Source organism: Trachemys scripta, chromosome 9 (assembly GCF_013100865.1).
Source record: "Trachemys scripta elegans isolate TJP31775 chromosome 9, CAS_Tse_1.0, whole genome shotgun sequence".
Classification (NCBI taxonomy): domain Eukaryota; kingdom Metazoa; phylum Chordata; order Testudines; family Emydidae; genus Trachemys; species Trachemys scripta.
Window position 1 is genome coordinate 22,812,195 of NC_048306.1, and position 21,846 is coordinate 22,834,040.

General features: G+C 43.0%; 1 protein-coding gene across 1 annotated transcript in view; it reads left to right on the plus strand.

Moving 5' to 3' along the window:
- MSN (moesin) overlaps positions 1–21,846 on the plus strand; it is a 76,383-nt gene that overhangs the window by 27,289 nt on the left and 27,248 nt on the right. The window contains exon 2 of the mRNA XM_034781081.1: positions 15,221–15,304. Within this exon, the coding sequence (XP_034636972.1) occupies positions 15,221–15,304 (84 nt within the window). The remainder of the gene's footprint in view (positions 1–15,220; positions 15,305–21,846) is intronic.

Below are 21,846 nucleotides of genomic sequence, written 5' to 3' on the forward strand. Positions count from 1 at the left end.
GAATCCTCAGTATGAATTCTGAGTTTAAAACCTGCTGAAGTATTTCAAAAGGTTAAAAAAATTTTCCCCCCCCCCCCCGACCACCTAGAATACTAAGGTAGGATTGGAGTTGCATTCAAATCTGTAAGATAGCCAGTCATGTGCAGAGGCAGGAGAGGAGTATTGTAAAATACTACAGACTGGATATAAGAAGCCCCCTCACCTGTAGACAGTTGGCAGTAGATCCTGTGCAACTGTTCAGAATTGAAAATGGAGATATCCTTGCAACTGGAACAGTCTCCGCCACCAGTCCATTAGCTAAGGCAGAGCGTTCTCTTCCTCTCTGCACCCAATAACCAATGTAGGTACTCAAATAGTGTGGCCTAAGTGGAATGAGGCAGTCCAGAAAGCCATCCAGGATAAATAGGCACCTAGTACAGGGGACCTAGTCCTCTAGCAAACATCTGTAGCCCTTACTTCAATGGCCAGGACACTCCAAGTATACCCCCAATAAGAACAATGACATCCACATGTCCTACATACTTAATTGTTGCTATAAATTGTGGGGCCACAGACACTTAATGCTGACAATACCCCCACTGAGTTCCACTGCAGAAGCAAGAGAAAATGTCACACCCTGTGACAATAAATGCCTGATTTGCATGTTCACTTCCCTTCCCCCACCCCTCTTTCTCAGATCCACTTCAAGTAGATTTTGTTTTCAGATGTAGTGCTGAAGTTCTTGAGCCTTGCTGAGGCGGATATGGTTCACTTCCTGTTGTAGTGGGCTGGCCCCACCATTCTCTCAACTACTCAATGCTTTGGAAGTTGCTTTAAAGGTGCAGCTTGCAGTAAGGACAGACAGTTGAAGTCAAAAGCCAACTTCACAGTATCCTGGGACTCTGCAGATCAAATAGTTAAATTGCATTTTAGTTTGTTAAAAACTTAATGATCCTCTAGCTCCAGCAGCTACCCTGTGTAACTATCTATAACTGGAGCTTTAATGGGTATAGTAGTTACCAGTGGCCATGTATCCCTTTCTGGAAGATGAGTGGTGCTGAGTTTTCCCAGTCCTTCTAGTCTTCTGATGTATCTGACCAACCTGGCTTCTGATCTAGTTCTGCTAAGCAGAAAGCAAGTCCCATTCCTTTACATGCACCATCAATTACTTGACATCAAGTCAGGTACAGTCTTCAGATGTCAAATTTACATACTTACTGATCTGGAGTTGAATTCAGCCATAAAGTGCAGACTAAGGCCTGGTCCCCACTAAGTCCCCACTTCCGACTAAGGTACGCAAATTCAGCTACGTTATTAACGTAGCTGAATTCGAAGTACCTTAGTCCGAACTTACCGCGGGTCCAGACGCGGCACGGAGGCTCCCCCGTTGATGCCGCGTACTCCTCTCGCCGAACTGGAGTATCAGCGTCAACGGCGAGCACTTCTGGGATCGATTTATCCTGTCTTAACCAGACGCAATAAATCGATCCCAGAACATCGATTGCCTGCCGCCGGACCTTCCGGTAAGTGAAGACGTACCCTAAGGTGGCTGAGCACCAGGGCCGGCTTTAGGCCAATTCAACCAATTCCCCTGAATCAGGCCCCGCGCCCAAGTCCCGGTACAGCGTACCGGCAAGAGCAGTGCGCCGTACCGGGATGGCCCAGCTTCCCCAGGGGCCAATTTAAAGGGCCCAGGCCCTTTAAATTGCCACCAGAGCCCCACTGCTGGAGCCCTGGGGTAGGGCTGCGGGGCTCTGGGGACTATTTAAAAAGTCTGGGGCTCCCGCTGCCTCTATTGCCCCGGCCCTTTAAATAGCCACTGGAGCCCCGCCGCTTCCCCTGGGCTCCTGTGGCTATTTAAAGGGCTGGGGCGGTAGAAGCAGGGGAGCCCCGAGCCCTTTAAATAGCCCCCCAGAGCCCTGGGATAGTGGGTATTCAGGGGCAATTTAAAGGGCTTGGGCTCCAGCTGCCTCTGCTGTACCCGCTGCCCGCACCAGCTCCTGCTGCACCCCCTGCCCGCACCAGCCCCCCCCCCCCCTCCCTGCCTCCAGCCAGTCCTGCCGCACCCCCTGCCCTGTCTCCAGCGCACCACTGCCGCACCCCCCTGCCTGAAGCCAGCCAGTTCCGCACTCCTCTGTCTCCAGCCCTGCCAACCCATGCCGCACCCCCCTGCGGCCCTGCTTGAAGCCAGCCCACCCCACACACCCCTGTCTCCACCCAGCCCCCCACCCCTTGCCCTGCCTGCAGCCAGACCCTGCCTCCAGTCAGCCCCTGCCCTGCCTCCAGCCAGCCCCATGTCCAGTGGTGCCTTGCAGTTCCCAGGGCAGTAACCCTGCACACCTGCTTCAATGAGGGGGGCAGGGAGCAGCTGGGACCCACACATGTGCACAATAGGATGACCAGACAGCAAGTGTGGAAAAATTGGGACGGGGGTGGGGGGTAATAGGATCCTATATAAGAAAAAGACCCAAAAATTGGGACTGTCCCTATAAAATCGGAACATCTGGTCACCCTAGCACACCGCTAGAGAGTGGCAGGGACCCACACATGTGAAACGGAGCTCATTAATAACCGATCAACAGCATATATGATGCAATGTACATAATATATAATTTTATTATTTATATAGTTATGGAAAGTAAATAATACATGGAAGAAATGAAAGGGGTTTTTTTTTTAGTCATCCCTGCTGGGGCCCCGCCGAAAATGTTCGAATTGGGCCCCACACTTCCTAAAGCCGGCCCTGCTGAGCACTGCCACTACAAATTGTTTTAATTAAACTTTAAGGAACACTCTTATAGGAGTGCATACATGCCCGTAATAGATTAACTGCGTAATGCTGCATGTTGCAGCATATTACTCTTAAGACCATATAATGTTCTGTGCTAAACACTAGGAATTGCCATACTGGATCCAGAACAGTATCCTGTCTCCAGTAGTCCTCAGAACTAGATGTTTCAGAGGAAGGTGCAAGAACCTTGTATCTGGCAGTTGTTCCTCCCAAACACATACACTACGCAGTCTCCTAATAGGTAGGGATTGGCTTAATCCCTGAAGCAAGAGGCTTCAGACCGCTTTCCCCCAAATGAATTATAATTCTAGAAATTCTTGTTACCATGTAAATGTCCAGTCCTGTCTCTCTGTAGAATCTTGCAAGTCAGTGACATGTGGCAATGGTTTCCACAGTCTAATTATGCATTGTGTGGGGGAGGGGTAAAGAAGTATCTCCTTTTTATTGGCTTTGAATTTGCCACCTTCTGATTTCATTGAATGTTCCCTTGTTCTTCTGTTTTGAGACTGGGAGAATAGAAGCTCCTAGTCTACCTTCTCTACAATGTTCATTATTTTCTTAACTTCTATCATGTTCATCTTTTAAAGAGAGCCAAGTGGGTGGGGGGACATCCCACCCTTTTCAAATCTCTTCATACAAGTTTCTCCATTCCATTAATCCCTTTTCATGGTCCATCTCTGAATCCCCTCAAACTCTGAAATCCCCTTTTTGAGATGGACCAGTGCTGCAGACCATTTTCTATATAAGCCACAATGGTGAGGGGCTTAGGCTTTGTTTCTCAGTTGTTCATTGAAAATGTGAGGTGGTTTGTGGTGGAATATCACACTTGAGTGTGCCTGACATTCAGTTGTAGTATTGGATGCATCCTAGTTCTCCACTGGCTTCAGTGGCTGGTTGAAATTGTACAAGAGCAAGGGTGACAAAGTACCAGCAGCTGAAGATTTGAAGGGTTTCAGTTTAGCTCCCACTGGACTTGGCTCCTTTGTGCTGCTTATCTTCCTGGGTGCTGGTTGACTGCACCTGATGATTAGACCAACCCTTCAATGACATGAGAGAAGCCCTTCTGAAAGGGCTCAGGCCACTGTGACCTTGGGTTCCTTCTGTTCCTGCTGCTTCTCCATCCTGTGACCTGAAGACCAGCCTGTACTCCTTTTTGTAGGCTGTCCTTTTGGATAAGACTGATTATTGGGATGAAGTGTTCTTTTTTTAATATTTCTCCCCATAAACTCATGTCTTGAGCTGTAGCTTTATTTTAATGACCGATGATATTGTCACCACAATCTTAATTTCAGATTTATGAAATAATCTCAGATGGATCTTTTCTTAAGGTTCTCAATCATGTTGGTTTAATTTTACATGATACAAGAGCTGTCTATTTTGACACTTGCTGCTTGCATAAAATAGTCAGTCTGAAGGTTTTTATAAACTTGCCTCGGGGCCAGATTTTTAAAAGTATTTAAGCCACTAAAGAAGCAAATGTCTAGTGGGATTTCCCAGATCACTGAGATACCTGTCAATGGGAGTTAAGCACCTATTTGTGTCTTTAGGCACTAAATATCTTTAAAAATCTGTTTCCCAAATTCTCCTCTACTAAAACTCATCTGTGCTGTGCACACAGAAAACAAGTGTCTCAACACTCTCCATAACTAGAGTATTGTTACAGGGGTACAGTCAACTTGAAATCTGGTTTTTAAAAAAAAGAATTAAAGTACTTTTAAAGTCATCTATATATGTTACAATGACAAAACTGACCTAGAAATAACTTTTTGTTACACATTTGAATCTGTTTCTCCTCTTTAAATTATAGTGTGTGTGTGTGTGTGTGTGTGTGTGTGTGTGTGTAAAATATAAAACAATTTAATTTTAGGCAATGATCCATTTAACTTCTCCCTGAAGCTGTTTAAGCCTGTGTGGGGCAAAGAAGCTAAATCTTATAACATTAGTGCAGACACTAAAGACAGGGAGCTAAAGTGGCTGCGGGGCCATGAATCAGTGAGTTCCCATCATGTGTTGCAGTAAAAAATAATGACTAGTGAAAATGGAAATGAATGACTAAGGGATATACCACTTCTACAGTGATCATAGATATCAAGGTGCATTAGAAAAGTGGGCAAATAACATTCCTGTTTTATAGAGGAATAAGCTGAGACCCAGAGGCAAACTCTAGTCACACAGTGAGCTGATGGCAAAGCTGGGGATGGAACACATCTACTGACCTAGTCTAGTACCCTATCCATAAGCCCAAGGTCTCTAAGAGTAGACGTAGAGAGGACTAGTGTTTGAAAGTTAAATGGAAAAACAAGATGGATGCAGCAGACTTTCCTGAGTGGCCATCTGTAGGGTTAATCTTTTTCTCCAGGTTGCAATGTGGCAGGGTTATGCTTGGAACCCTGGGTGTGCCTGCCTGCTGGTGTTCTGTTCCCTGATTAGCTTAGGAATATGAAAAGCCCCTTTAAGATTGCTGGAAGGGGGCTTGGTTTAATTAAATGTAATCCCTTCAGCAATTGCAAGCACTTTCATATGACCTAGGTCCAGCTTCACGCTGACACACAAAGAACACAGGGAAGTTTGAGAGGAAAGGGCTGGCACTCAAAGAAGCCAGATGTCTGTAAGTATCCCTGGTGCAACAGGTGGGGGTGGAGTGGCTTATCTCTAATGTGCCTTGTAGGGGCCTGTAGAAAGCAGAAGCACTTGGTGCACTCTACTGTGTGATTTCATGTCCCTCTGGCAAGCCACTGGGCCTGGAATATGTAAGGTGGCAGGGCCAGGTTAGTTCATCTTTCCAGCCAGGATTAGAATTAATATGTAGGTGTGAGAAATGTCTACCCCTTAAGCAACACGTCAGGCTTTTGGGGGTAGAATTTCACCCTGATCATGGTGTCCTGGGCCTCCGTATTCTCTGCAGAGCTCTCCTTCTGATGCTACTGTTAAAGTCCTTTTTAGCAGCTCTGGACTCCTCTTATGGCTTTGCCACACTATGAATTGCTTCCCCATACAATTTCTGTTGGATGTGGTGTATACTTCATTTCCTGTCCTAAACTGTGTAGTATTGCAACATGCTGTTAGTCTGAAAATTTCCACCCCAGAAGTGGTTTCATTTCATTGGCGGGTGTATTGATTCTTATGTGTATGACTCCTAAAGGAATTCAGATTTTGTATGGGTGAAAGGACTGCGTAAATGTAGCACAGTATTCTACTTAACTTTATTCCAAACTGTCCATGAGAAAATCAGATGATCTATAAGTTCCCCTTTTTTATAGAGCAGTTTTCTCCAGGAATACTCTGAAATGGACATATTGATAACTTGAATCATAGCCTTAGCATCACAGGAGGTGTGAAGCCTATAAATCAAACCGATAGTGTTCTATCCTTGCTACTCCTCAAGAGCACATCTTCCTGCATTGTGCCCTCCAATAAGGAATGACTTTTTTAGTAGCCCAAGAAATAATTAGTCAGGGAGTCTTGAATAAATGATACTCTAGGGGATATTTCATGGCCCTCAAATTACATGCACAATATGTAGGACTCTGGCTTGGGTTGTCCATACACCAAATGGACACCTTGCCATCTGAGAAGGAATGAACCCTACAGGTTTGAGGTTTGGTAATGCCTGAGTCAGTAAGCTGGCTTCCATGTCTTGATAGCATGAGGATGAGGGCAGTGAATGTCCTAATTGTATAAACTGCCATCCTAAATAGAAGAAGAAATAGGCAAGATTGTTAGCAATGCCAGCTTCATGTGGGTATTGTAAAAAGCCTGGTGGGTTAAAACTTGCAGGTGGAGAATCTGCATCATGAAAGCTTAGTGCAATTTATGATTATGCTGGCAGTGCTGGAATCTGGGGAAATATTGGTGTGGGAACAGGAATGCATCAGTAGCAGTGAGGAAGTTGTGATAAAGCAGTGGTATTAGCCTGTGGTCTGTAGAAATCAGACATGGTCTGCAGACCCCAGGGGTCCAAAGGGGTTGGCACCTCCATTTGGAAATTGGGGTCTGCAGCTGGAAAAAAGGTTGAAAACCACTGTGATAAAGCAATGAGCAAAACTACTTTCCAAGGCCAATGGACATTGATAGCAGGGCTCGGTTAAGGTAACTGCCACTCTTTTGGGACTGAGGGGCAACTTGCTTCCATGCCAAGCTACACTAGGACTAGGCTCTGTTACTGTGTGTGTGTGGTCGTTTTTGTGTGTGGTTTTTTGTTTTGTTTTTATTCCTCCACTAGAAGTTGCTGCTAGATCTGAAATGTTTTCAGTGGGTGAAACTGATTTGGGAGAGCCACCCCCACTTTAGGAACTCCAATACAAAGTGACTTGCAAATATCTTTTTGTGAACAATAGCAGAGTTTGACTTGCCAGGTTCCCAGGGTTCTTGGGATGGCTTAACTGTTCCTGAGTACTCAGCTGGCTGATGGGATATATGTGCATGTGGTGTTAAATCCTACAAGTTCAATGAATTTCAATAAAGCTAATCTAGTCAAAAAAATCAAACCAGAAGTGTCATTCTAGCCTTCCTTGCAGGGAATGTCAGAATATCACAGAAATGATACCATGTGATATCACACATCCCAAACGGCATAGTTGAACTCAATAGCTTACAAATAAAACCACAAGTTGGAATTTGTTTCCCAAGGTATTCAGCAAATACTTGAGAATAATGGGTTCAGCTGTAGAAACTTAATTCCTTTTGTGTGTGTGTGTGGCTAAAAAGAGCTAAACTTGCAACTGAAATGTGGTAGCCAGTTAATTCCCTCTCCATTTGAGCCCTCAGGGAAATGCAGATTGGTAAAATGTACTGATTTGTTAGCTTGCTTGACTTTGACTTCTGTCATGCGACTGTCTTAAAGGTGGGATCAGTCCCAGTCCACAGATCCACTAAATTCCTAATATCCCATTTGAATGAGGTATACTTGTTTTCAGACTAAGATGAAAAGGCGCTCTGGTCAAAGCAGCAGTGACTGACTCAGAATATAGAGTTGGTTCATAGGTTTTTTGGTCATCCTTTGTTACTTGCCTCTTGTTTGCCCAGCTGAACTCGTGGCCTGCTTCATGTACCACTAAGAGGTAAATAACCCAGGACAATCTTAATTATCCATTGACTTTCCTCAGGTCATTCCTGATCTTGTGCTTGAAGGAAGCAATATGCTGAGTATCAGCCGGATCAACCCTGTCCCTATTTAGCAACTGCTTACTTGCTCTTCCTTACAAGCATGTGTTAAATGATGAATTTGTGCACTCATGTTGCTCCATATGCAAAAAGGGTTGTGAAACTACTGAAATCAGTTCTTTAAAATACTGTTTTAGATCAGCAAAACTTCACACCAATTTTCAGCAAATGTCTGGTTACGGTGTGTGTGGAATACTGATGACTCACAACCCACAATATTTAGATGCTAAAAGAAACTTCTTGTATTATGGGCTTAAAATGCAGTAGTCTCCCACAAACACTCGGAGGCCATTTGTTAATACCCTGGAATTATTACAACATGTAAAATCTCTTCTCCCAGTACCTTTGTACTTTCTATTGCAGGAACTCTGATCCTCAAAGGGAGGGAAGGGGGAACCCTTCAGCTAACTAATGGTGCACTTGATTAGTACAGGAGTTGGGCATACCCTTCCATCCCTGAACCTAGGCATGAGTCACTTTACAATTTATTAGGCTAATTGATAAATAAGGCAAATGACTCTGGGTCGGCACTTTCAGATAAAGGAGACTCCCTGTCCAATCACATAGCAATGGAGAAAAGGGAACACTGGGTACCAGTTGTATAAAGTGTAGTAGGAAATGCCATCATGCAGCCTTAATTTGGCCTGACTACATTTTATTTTCCTGTTTGCCATTCTTATAATAGAGCTACAGTCCAAACCACCCTGTTTAGTTTACTGCTGGTTATTAAAGGAGGCGAGAGGGTATTCTTCCCCTCTGAACATGTGAGAATAACTGATGTTCCTTTCCAATGCTCTGGCACTTATTAGCAAACCTATTCAGGAGTTTACATGGAGGAGGGGATGAAGGTTGGGGTATAGAAGGCATATGCAGAATGTTAAACTCTTGAAAGCCTGTTGGAAATAGATAGTGGTACCAGGCACCTAGTATCACCTCTCTCCAATTTGATGCTGCTGTGGGAGGAGGTGCTGATCCCTGATGATTTCTGAAGCTATATAGTAAAAGGCAATCTTGCCAGTTGCAGCTGTTTTCCATATGGGAACAGGCACTGCTCTGACTTAGAGGGCTTGACCTGTGTAGGAGGCCTTGCCTTCACAGCAGTGCTGTCCAGGGCAGCAGGAAATTCTGTTGTAGAAGCAATTTCGTAACTTAAAAAAAAGGCAGTTAAAGTGGTAAAACCATGGCAACCGCTCTCTGTAACAGACGGAGGAGTTGCTGGGGTTCTGGCTGTTTCCTTTAGGGAGATGTTAGCAATATGGTCTGTTTCATGACTAGTATCATCTCCTTCCTCTTGATATCTGGTGTGGAGTGTTCTTAGGAATCCTGTTAGGGATACTAAGAGGTACCACAGCCATCTTCTAATATGCAGCAAAAGCCATTTCTTTAGAAGCACTTTGCACAGTATTGAGAGCTGTAAATTAAATATAATAAACTAAAGTGGAGGGAGGATAAAGGGTTCTGCAAGCTTTTCTCTTCCTTTTTGATTGGTAAATTACTAGTAAGCTCAAAGGGCTAGCAGAATTTTTACTATAGTAGAGGTGGCCTCTAACGGTCTAAACAAAATTTGTTTTCATGGTTGTACTAATACACCAGTAAAAGTATTAAAAGTGCTAAGATGGATGAATTTATTGGGTTGCATTAAATAGAAATACAGTGAAACCTACCCAGGCAATCATCCTGAAGTGGAAGTCTAAAACTATAAAAGCCTGTAAATCCCTTAACTGCATTTTTTAGCTGTTAAGGGTTTGTCTTAAATCCTCTGATATGTTACCCTTCCTTTCCAAAGGAATTATGTTATGAAGTGTTCCTAGAATGTCAGCTTTCATACATACGCACACAGAAGTATCTTTCTGGGCTCTTATCATTGGAGGGAATGGTTTTTCCCTGCTCTTACTAGTCACTTCATAAAAATTCAATATATAGTAACCCTACAATGACTGACCGACCTGGAATCTCATATGCCTTGCTACCCAATTGGGTTACTCCCCCTTATATTGGGGAGTAGCTGGTTCTTTGGAATGGGAAATATTAGCCTGTGAACAATCAGTTAAACATGAGCAGTGGTGTCAGCATCACCTGTGCTAACTCTTAAACTAAACTGCTGTTGGTACTTGTGTATATGGGGAAATCCCTTCACCTTTGCCATGTCACCATGCCACTGCCAGGCAGTGGTCTAGTCTCTAGCACATGCCTGGTGGCTGGATGCATTGGGGAGCATGTATATAGGCTTTTGGAGGGGGAAACATTAGAACTACTTACAACTTTGTGGAAGCTTTGGTTGCAACTCGATTTGGCTGGTGAAGGACACAAATACAATGCTCATAGAAAAGGATCTGACTCTGTGTTCAGTCCCCTGAGCCAGTCCAGGCCTCACAGGTCTGTCTTTACCTTTCTTCTGCTAGCATTTGGAAGCAAAAGCCTACTAGATTCAGGAAAATGGTAGTTCAGTTCCTAGCTCTGCCACATGCTCACTATGCAATCTGGGGCAGGTCACTTCAACTCTACACCCACTTCTGCATCTGAAATGGGAAGAGTACATACCCCATTGTTAGTACATCACATATGAGGAAATTTAGCTTGAGAGAGATCCGAAAAGGGGGGATAGAAGTGCAAGGTATAAACCGCTTAAATCTCGTGTTCACAGCAGTTTCAAAGGTCTTTGGCACAGTTATTTATCTGTATTTCATAAACACTGGTAGCAAAAATAAATTTGGCCTTTTAACCCCTCCCACCCCCAAAAAATCTAGCATCTCATAACTGACAAAGGAAACAGCATGATGTGCTATGGTGGGATTGGATTCTCTTGTCTAATGTCAAGAATAGTGATCAATATTTATAGGACACCCATGCTGCTGTGGCGTTCTCCATAATGGGCAGAGTATGAGGCTTTTTTGTTCATCTTAAAAAGGGGATTTTTTTTTTTTAATTTTTAGCTGATTGCTCTGCCAGGCACAGTCTCATCAGAGGTGATCTATGCAGTATGTATACTAATGTACACTTAAAGTTCTGCTTTATCACTTAAGGGTAAACAGAGGAAAAAAGTTCTTTTACTATCCGTTAAATGAACTGATGGGGATGGAACCGCTCCTACACATATGACAATGTCTCTCACTAAGGGGCCATACTGTTAAAACATCAGCCATGTGCCCGTCCTCCTTTATAAAGTGTTACAAGCCTGACCTTTTATCTGCTTACTGGGATAATAAAGAGAAACTCCACTTCCCATTTTAAACAGTAGAACCTTGCTAATGCTCTTATCGCCGATCCACACCCAATAACTCATGCACACAAACTAGATTCTCTGCAAAAATGTTTCACTGTTGTGAGGTACCATATTTATCTTTGCAAAACTTAATACAGCATACTGGCTAGCATAGTATGAGATTATAAATAAATCAATTGCATTATTGCTGCTATTTGTCTACTAGATCACAAGAAGCTCTCTCCCTCTTGCTAACACACACAATTCAGTTATTCAGTAGATCCCTCAATTATTAGTGCAGACAAGTGAGGCCCCACTGTATTAAGTAGGTGCTCTGTAAAGCCACCCCTAATCTCACAATTTAAACTGGCCTCTGGAATCCATATACACTGAATTAAGCAGAACTGCATAGGTCTCAAGATTTTATGCCTGCTTCTGAACTTTTCATTTACTTAACTCTGCTTGAGCAGAAATAGTTGGTAGAACCTTTAGAGTGGGGAAAATGCAAGTATTTCACTGTCTCAAATAGTTACCCATGTTCGGTACTACAAGAGTCTTAAAGATTTTTATATACTGAACAGATTGGAGATAGAATAGGCTTAAATGCACTGAAGTAAAAATAGGCCCCTTACTGCATGCCCAATTACTGTGATGTAGCAGTGTCAAGCATTGCATCTTAACTCAGTGTGGGCACAAATAGGTTTAAAAGATTAGAATCCTGGATGTAGGACTGGTACTACCATCCATCAAGGCACTTCACTTTATGGCCTGATCTGGAAAGCAACTTTTTAAAATCTTATTCAGTCCCAGGATAGAAACCAGCCACAGATGCTACAATTCTGTCTTCTCCTGATTAATCGGAACTGTGGGCTGACGTGTCAAAGCCAACATTGTCTCTAATATCAATCTAAATCACTTGCCCAAGCCAGGATGTCCTTGGCCAGCAGTCATCATTTTTAAACTGTAAAAGGGAGATCAAAATGATGGATTGCTCCTCCACCAGTGATCGGCACCAATAGTAGTAAAGCTTTTTGGGGAAGAGGACTTAAGTCATTGCAGAGGATAGTATTCAAAAGACAATTGTGGCTGAATTGAGTGTAACCTGTCTGACAGTTTGACTATTTTTTTAAAAACAAATATCCTTGTTAGTGGCATATGTGGACCAGAACAAGGGAGAAACTGTAGAGGCCAGCATGCTTCCTGGCTACTTAGTTCAGCTGGCAACACAAGAATGCCTAGCTAGACTGTATTTACTAGCCAATTAAAAATGATTGCTCTGTTCACAGTGGTGTCCAGCTGACTGATACCATGCTAAAGGAGGTGACAAATAAGTAGAGCTAATGTAGATACCCAGAATCGCTAGAAGAGCCTCCTGTGAGGATATTTCAAGATATCCTAACGCAGCACTGAATGCTGTACAGGAAGTACAAAACACATAGGGTTAAAGTTGTATTATAAACCATCCAAAGAAGGCAGAACAGGCCAATTTAAGGCTTGACTCAAATATTTTTCTTACTGCATGGTGATGGAACAGTTAATGCTAGGGCAGAATAAAGTGCAAGATGCCAGCATGGTTATCCCAGGGAGTGGAGGGAATTGGCCTGTTGGGATCTATTTCAGAAATGCACATATTTGGGCACCGTGATCTTTTTCCTGTGTGTAAATCTAGGATTTGACTAGTTCATACATTTAAATAGAAATAAAGCCTTTTGCTCATATCTTTCCATGGCTATTCTGCAGTTGTGTGCTGCTATCTCATTAACAGAGGAAACTGTATGTTAGTAGCGATGAAACCTGTCTAGGTAGACGAATTACTCTGAACCAGCTTAATTCATAGCTGTATTGGGTGGTTCCTCAAATTTCTCTGCTGACGCTTGCTTTTTTGGTCTCCTAGTGTCGTGGTTAACAACTCTAGTCTAAACTTGAGTTTGAATTTTTATTGGTAAATAAACTTAGTGGCTTTTTCTTTGGGATGGGGCAGATAGAGCTGAAGGGAGAGTTGGGAAGAGTCGAACATCTTGAAGATGACAGCTGGTATCTGTAATTCAAAAGTAATTTGACTCCTGGCAAGCCAGGGGTAACCACAGCACAATTCTTTGTATTCTCAGTTTTGATACATTGGGTATCTTGTTTTGCATAAATTCTGAAAATTTGGTTTGGGTATCCTGGATGGGAGAGTACTAGAACACAGCTTGTTCTAATAATACCCTGCTAAAAATACTTGAAGCACAATGTACATAGTCTTGGAGGTTTTCCCTTCCATATAAACAGATATGCAAACAGAAATGGGTTCTCAAACAACTTGCGTCCCACTTTTTTTTTTGAGGGGGGAGAGGGGGGCATGCTACTGAAAGTCCTAACATTAGCTTCACCCACGTTCTTGTAACTCCTCCTCTCCATTTTCAGGCAGGAATTTTTTTCCCCACTCCAATCTACAAGAAGTCTCCTTTAACCTAGGAAAATGCAGCTCTGCACTGAATTAATTTGATAGATGCTCCAGAGAGGTCTGAATGGAATCACAGCTCAGTCATACAATCGTATTCAAAGAGCAACCCTTCCCACCTTAGACTGTGGCTACACTAGAACTTACAACCACGCAGCTGAATAATCTAACCACTCTAAGCCAATGGGAGAGCTTGGTAGCTGAGTTGGCGGAAGAAGCTCTCCCACTCACATAGCGATATGTATATGGTGTTAGGTTGGCATTATTTATGTTGCTTGGGGGATGGCTCTTTCACACCCCTGAGTGACTTAACTTTATCATGCAGTAAGTGCTAGTGTAGACATAGCCTTAAGTGCCTAGAGAAACCCTACAGGATTCAAGCAGCTCTCATGGGGGGTAGAATCCAGTCCCTAGAATATATAGTCTAATAGACGCTCTAATACACCTTTAATTTGGGACTGAAAACTTTTTTATGGCTACAAAGAGTCCAGTGGCACCTTAAAGACTAACAGATTTATTTGGGCATAAGCTTTTGTGGGTTAAAAAACCCACTTCTTCAGATGCAGGCATTATTGTACTGACACATGAAGAGAAGGGAGTTACCTCACAAGTGAAAAATCAGTGTTGACAAGGCCCTTCCCCATCCCAAAAACCAAACTAAGGAGGCCCCATTCTTACGGTGAGCAATGGTGTGTGTGATTATTTAAAAAAAAAAAAAAAAAAAAAAAAAAAAAAACCACGCCCAGACATAACACCATTAATTTACACACTACATAGCCCTCAGATCCTCATGGTCTCACTCCTAAGGTTTAGTAGATTGCTGTAGGGAGGTCTTGACCCTAAGATTTCATGTTCAATAAACAAATAGCATAGAGTACTGTGTAGAAAGGCATTACTCTTGCAGTCCAAAAGAACTACAGGGTAGCTTGTCAGTCCTACAGCTTTGTGAACAGCATGTACACTTTCAGGGAATCCATCTCTTTAACAGGAGAGATGTGTGGGCAAGCTTCTGCATCTTATCAAATCTGAAACTTGACACACTTGTCCTCACTCCCCCCAAGATTTGAATGGCATTGTTTTAGCTTGCCTCAATCAAAGGAAGTTGTAGCCATATAATCCAATTCTTGATAGGCTTCTTGAGCAGCTTAAGCAGTTAATATTTCTGAGCATGTTTATAGGCTCATGAGTGGGATCTCCTAGTCTGAGTGGTGGGTTTTGAGAGAAGACAACCAGCAGTTTCAAGTGCTTTCCCTTCTTGGCATGTCTTCTGTAGAGCACTAACTTTATATCTGTTTACAAACTAATATGCCGTTTTACACATACATTTTTAGATTTAGATTGGATTCCCTTTTTAGAAGGGATGTAAACTCTCCTGTTTCATAGCAGAGATAAACTATTCACTGACTTGGAGAGGGAGGAGGTTAAGAAGAAACTTCCCCCATATGGGCTGTCTGCCCACTTAAAAGTTTATTGCACCTTTATCCAAAGACTCCAGCACTGGCTGCTGTAGACTGGGGGTGGGGCTAGATAAGTGGACCACTGGTCTGATGTGGTATGACAGTTCCTATGTTCCTAATTCTGTGATGCTATTACAGGGGACACCCATTGTAACCACTTTTTTTTCCCCCCCTTCATCTTCCAGATTAGTGTGCGAGTTACCACCATGGATGCTGAGCTGGAGTTTGCCATCCAGCCCAACACCACTGGGAAGCAGCTCTTTGATCAGGTAAGGTGACACCACTTCAGCAAACATGCACTTAGTACTGACTTTGCTACCACCCCCTCCCAAAATAACTCTCCTCACCCATTAACACACACTCACCACTTATTTCTTTGAGGCCTTTAAAAGAGACTACAGGGCTATTAGACTATCTGTCATCCAGGAACTGCATGTTTTTACCCCCACATCATTATTTGTGTATATTAATTCTGAGTGTGCCAGGAGCTGTATCTGCCCCAAAAGTGCTTCCACTCTTGGGCAAATTTCATACCAAGAGGAGGGGCGAGGCTAAAATATGCAATCATCATGTGTTTTTTAAAAATATTAACTGTCCTGAATTGCCTCTCTTCCTACTATCATCAGTTAGCAGCTTATTGTAGATGTGTTTGGTAAAAATAGCCTCTGGGAGGTGTTTGAAAGAGATGTACAAAGGGGAGTTTTTATTTTGAATAGGCACAAGTGTCAGCAAACAAGTATAGTGCACATCATGTCACTGAAATGTGTTCCTGACTTTGACAAGGCGATTCTTACTACTATAAGTCACTTCCTAGGTTCAGTTGTCTTTATCTTGGTGCACTGGCTTTCCTCTGCATTCTATGCTCATTGGCAGGGTGGGTTTTTTTCCTCCTCCCCCCACACCTCTAGCTCAGGCTAAACAGAAGCAGGGAGACGTATGCAGCCCGAACCTGGAGCTGTGAAGCCATGGACATTATCAATCGCAGCTGTTGAGAAACTGACACTCTATTACACATCTCAACTGTAATCCCAGAGGCCTTATCCAGGCTACTGCCCAGCCGCTCAGAGCATCCGTTCAGCCTGTGGAGGGTGATGCAATCATGTCTTGTAGACAGTGGGGACTTTGTCGAGCTGCCGTTGGGGGAGGTGGCGTGCAGTAGAGGTGGAAGGAGGAAGAGATCACAGGCGTTGGCTGCTTGCAGAAAATTCTGTGAACAATAAGTCTTATTTTCATTTTCTTTAACTTCTTTTGCCTGGTGATTCCTTCATGTGTTTGTTTTAACATGGGTGTGGTTCACAAGAAACCCTAGACATTCTGGGGCCAGCCTTTGCACCGCATCTGGGCTAGTGAGGAAAGAAAAATCAATTATGGTTACTTTACCCATAAAGCTGACTATCTCATTTGAGACCAAAAGGCTTAATTTTGTACCACAAGGTCACTTAACGGTTGGTTTCCCCCTCTTTCCCCCCCCCCCCTTTCAGACACTTGACTGTTCAGATAGTAAATGTTCCCTCTTCTGATGCTGCTTCATTGCAAAGCTGTAATATAGAGGAATAGGTTGACAGATTAATATACTATTTTTGTGATGGAGCAGTGCCTCAAGATATTCAATGAATAAACCTCTACTCCCTCCCAAAGCCTTGACTTAAGGAGGGCTTGGATGGGCTGTTGGGAGCTACTGACATTCAGTAACATGCTAACACTTTTAGCCTTGTGACCCACCCTTTAGATATAACCATTGCATGATCCATAGAAATGACATTGTTGAAACCCAACCAGCATGAGCGTACACAAATAAGTGTAGGGACAGTGCATTGTTAGTTCATTCTGCATCTGGCATCTCAAGTGTTACTGCAGTATAATGGAATCAAATTAAGAGCTTGATGTTCTCCCTTGAAACTACTGTCTTGTTTTGTTTGAGTAGCAGCCATGTTAGTCTGTATCCACAAAAAGAACAAAGTCTTGTGTGGTTTTTTGGGGTGTGGGGTGGGGTTCACCATGCCTACTGTTCAAGGGTCAGGCTTTAATACTCTTAACCACACAGAGTAAGATGCTACTCCGCAAGCACACCACTGACTTCAGTGGATGTTCTTGCAGGTGTAACTGCTAACCAGTGAGTAGTGGGTTCCGAATCTTGTCCATGTTGGTCTGCAGTTTTGATGGCTTTGTGTCCCTAGAGTGGCCAAACTTTTCCACAAAGCATACACTGATGCTGAATATAGTCTTTACAGTGAATAAGTCTGTATTTGAGAAGCATCTATCATTCGTCATATAAACCTTCTAATTTTTAATCCTTGATCATGAACTTTTGTCATTCATAGCCTAGAGAGAAAGCCGTATCAACTGGCTTTTGAGAATTTTGGCCAATGTAGCTTGTTTTTAGGCACTGGCTTTTTTTTTTTTTTTTAAAGTTATCTGGGTGCCCAAATATTTTGACACCTTAAGTGGTCTGACACACATTCATCCAAAGGTTCTGAGCATCCACAGCTGGCATGTTAATGCTATGCCATGCTAGGAGCTCCTGAAAATTGGACCATTTTTGGTAGTGCCTAAAACATGAATTAAATCTAGACAGTCATTTTTTGAAAATGTTGGCTACTACTTTTGAGCAGAATTTATTTTTGTCAAGACTGAATTTTTCTGCTTGCCCTCTTACTTCCCTTCCCCCACCCCCTCCACAGTTTTTTCCCTGCTACCTGAACTATTAAAGGCCTACTTCCTTCCCTCCCTCCCTCCCCTGAAGTCTAAAAGACTGATGCATAGTTGAGTCAAGATACCAGATCTTCAAGGATTAGAAGGCTGAATCTTAAAACCATGTAGAAGCTTCACTAATGGGTTAATCTTTTAAAATCTTAATGAAAGAATTTCAATGAGTGAGTGGTAATTTGACCCACAAGGAGAGGAAGATACACTGGCATATAACTAAGGTTTTCCACAATACATCAGAACCAGGATACAGAACAGTTCCTCTGCTACCTTTCTCCTGTTCTCATTTTTTCAATTACCTGCAATTAGATGTCAGATATATACTAAAATATTAAAGGAGAGAAATTGCACTAGATGGTGGTGTGTGTCCATCCACTTTGTGCCTTGACAAGGGCAAAGAAGATCCTTTGAAGGTTTCCCAGTAGGCTGTTTCTGGTTAATACACAATATATGGACAGTTGAATGACCTAGCTATAGCATGCTACATTGCCATCTAGAAGCTTGTCTGATTTGTAATCTCCTGCTGCTCACTCCACAGAGTACGTGAAAGTGGTGTACAGTATGTAGTCCTTGACAGCTGTGCACATCTGCCTCTCTGGTGACTCTGTGGCAGTTCTAGGAATATGGCACTGGGGGTCAGGGACAGTGAGAGGGAGGGCTAGGCATTGAAAAAGTGCCGTTGAGCCAAAGGACTCAGAACAACAGTGATTTAAAAGGGAAGCTCTTGGGTTGGGAAGATGAAGGTTCTGCCAAGGAAAAGTGAGTGGTCTAGAAACACTGAGGAGTGAGATGGGAAGTAGGCATTGCATTTATGGGTATCAAGGCTGCCCTCCTGTCTGTCATAGACTGAGCTGCTGAACTGCAGGAGGGGTGAGGAATTTTAGAATCTGCTGCTACGTCAGTGCAATGATAAAGAATCTAATCTGTCCTCTAATGTTGCCCTGGCATTCAAAAACTGTCTCTGGACAATTGCACAAGGAGGAAGTTTGATGCAAAGGAAATATCCCATTCAGCTTCAGCAACAATGGGAAAAGTACTGCTCCTGTCTTGAAATAAGACTGATTATTCTGTATTTATTTTTGTTTCTTGACCAAATGTTCTAGCCTGCAAAGACTGCCTTGGTTCGTAATTCTGAACAAAATGTTGTTGGTTCTTTTAGAAGTTTACAACTAAATATTGACTTAATACAGCTTTGAAACTTTACTATGAAAAAGAAAAATGCTGCTTTCCTCTTTTTGTTTGTAGTTTAACACAGGACTGTACTGTATTTGCTTTTTTTCTCTGCTGCCACCCGATTGTGTACTTCGGGTTCCAAATGAGGGAGGGGGAGGTAGATGGGTGTGTGTGTGTGGGGGGGGGGGGGGGGGGGTTGACTGGTCAGTTTGTAACTCTGGTGCTCATAATTCTGAGGTTCTACTGTATTTAAGCTGGCTCACAGAACCACTTGTCATGAAAAGTACCATCCAACATTATAACCCAAATATGGCAAGATTGTTCAGGGTTATCTTGGATTATTTTGAACTGTTGCTAAGAATATAACAGTGTAAAATAGCAAGTTGGTAAGTATAACCAGAAAGAGTTTGGATGCAAAAAAAGCCTTTACATCTGCTCTCTAGCCTCTGCACCTGATCTAATGCACTTGCATAAAGAGTGAGGTGGTTTTTCCTAAAAGCTTACTTCTTGCAGCTAACCATTCTCTTCTGTTCTTGCCTAGTAGTTCTAGTTTTTCTAATGTAGATCTGTGCCAAGCTGCAACTGCATATTCAAATAACTTAGAGCCACCTCTCCACCATGTTTGCATGCTGCCTAATTTGGACTGTAGACTTTTGTGGTATGGGGCATATCTTCTATCTGTGTAAAATGAGACCTGTACCTCTGATGCAGTGCAGAACTGCATTTCTTGCCACAGCTACTAATGGACGTCTTGGACTGCACATTTAGCTGCAACTCTTGCTTTGCCATTACGTGGGCCTTGAGGTTTGCTGTTGGCTTTGCCTCTTGTCCAAAGAGATTTTTGGATACAGTGGGTAAGATCCAATGGAACCAGGTTACAGTGCTCTGGCTTTGGTGTAATTACTTCTAGACTTATAGCTGTACTAGCTGCTTTAAGTTATGGCATGCTCTTAGGACAAAATTGGGTCAGCAGTCACTTCTGCACTGCTCCTGGCAGCCACATCTCTTTCAGCACCTTGTTGAGAAACTTTTTTTTTGCCTGAACTGATAAAGCCAGCCTGCAGTTTGTTTGTGTAGCTGTGTAGGGATCTTCTCCTGACGTCAGGCCTAATCTTGATGCTTCCTGGAGCCTTGTCAAGGGGGGTAACTTTGTTCTGTTCCAAACAGACTCCTAGCACTGGCATTCCCTTTCTTTCATTTGAGAGTAAATGACTTTGAATGTAGGAATTGTTAGATCTGAGTTGAGCTGTTCTTCCCTTTTTACTAAACTGACCACAAGCTGGGCACTAGTTTTGCTAAAACCTTCTGATACACAACTGTAATGGATATGAACATATTGTAGTATGGGCAGCTGACTTCATTCAGCCACATTCAAGTGCAGCCTGTGTATAGCTAGCCCTACATTATGTATATTTGACCTGCCAGTGAGTTCATTGGACTTCTTCTTCTCTTTCTAGCTACCATGCTCACCTTATCTAAAAGTGCAGCAAAAAATTGTTACCCTGTGTTCATTGTAAATCACTTCAAATATGAATTGACACTAATTCTGACACTTAGTTCCCATGACTTTCATCTTATTAAGGTGGCTTCACTAGAGCAGGGTGGAGTTTGTGGTTGGCTGCAGAGATGGTTTCACAGCAGTTTATTTTTAAGTGCTGACATTTGTTAAACTCCCTCTTTTTCTGTGCAACTTCTGTTAAAAAATATTCAGTAGTAAACTAGGTAGCTTTCTCCATGACAGAGCAGCCTGAGACTGTAAAGACTACTCTCCTGCTTCCCTCTTTCTGGAGACTAGGGTCTAAGTTGTTATTTCTATAACCAACTACTTTGATTAAGAAGCAAAGAGTCCTGTGGCACCTTATAGACTAACAGTCATATTGGAGCATGAGCTTTCGTGGGTGCATCCAAAGAAGTGGGTATTCACCCACGAAAGCTCATGCTCCAATACGTCTGTTAGTCTATAAGGTGCCTGAGGACTCTGCTTCTTTTACAGATACAGACTAACGTGGCTACCCCTTTTGCTACTTTGATTTAATGTATTGATCCACCCAAGGGATGCATGAGTCCTTCTGTCTTGCCTGTCTCCAGGAGCTTCAGATGGGTTCTATTGTAGTCTTTTGCACACCTCTAATATCTGGTGCTTTTTGGGGGGGGGATGCATGTGCAGTTGTATGCCTGACTTAAGTGTAGAGCTAGGAAAATTACATACATGGATAAACAGCTGACCATTTGCAACTGAAAACTAAGTGCTCATATAGCCATTTGTATAAACCAGTCCTAGTTATTGATGTTGTTCCATATAGTCTTACTATTATGTGTGAAGTTTTTCTAATTCTTCAGCTGCTTTAGATGCCTCTGAATGGCAACACTTTTCAGCTGAATAGTGAAACGGTAACACTCTACAGATAATGATGGGAGGCTCTTTTGGAATTTATGGATTAAATGAGTTACTTAGGGCTAGTCTACACTAGCAGCACTAAAGCACTGCCACAGCAACGCTTTAACGTGGCTTGTGTAGTCGCAGGAGAGCACTGGAGGAGAGCTCTTCAGTGCGCTTTAATAAAAATAAATAAAGGAAAAAAAAAAACCTCCACAAGGGGCGCGGCTCCCAGCGCTGGTGCACTGTCTACACTGGCGCTTTACAGTGCTGAAACTTGCTGCGCTCAGGGGGTGTGATGTGTTTTTGTTTTGTTTGTTTTTTTTCACACCCCTGAGCAAGAAAGTTGCAGTGCTGTAAATTGCCAGCGTAGACAAGCTCTAAGGCCTTGGCTTCACTCAGGACTTCCCAGCGCTGCCGCGGCAGTGCTGTGAAGCGTGAGCATAGTCGTGCCACCGGCACTGCGAGAGCTCTCTCAGAGCTGTATGTACTCCACCTCTCCGAGGGGAATAGCTTGCAGCACTGCGAGCGAGCGTGCAGCACTGCAGACTCTGA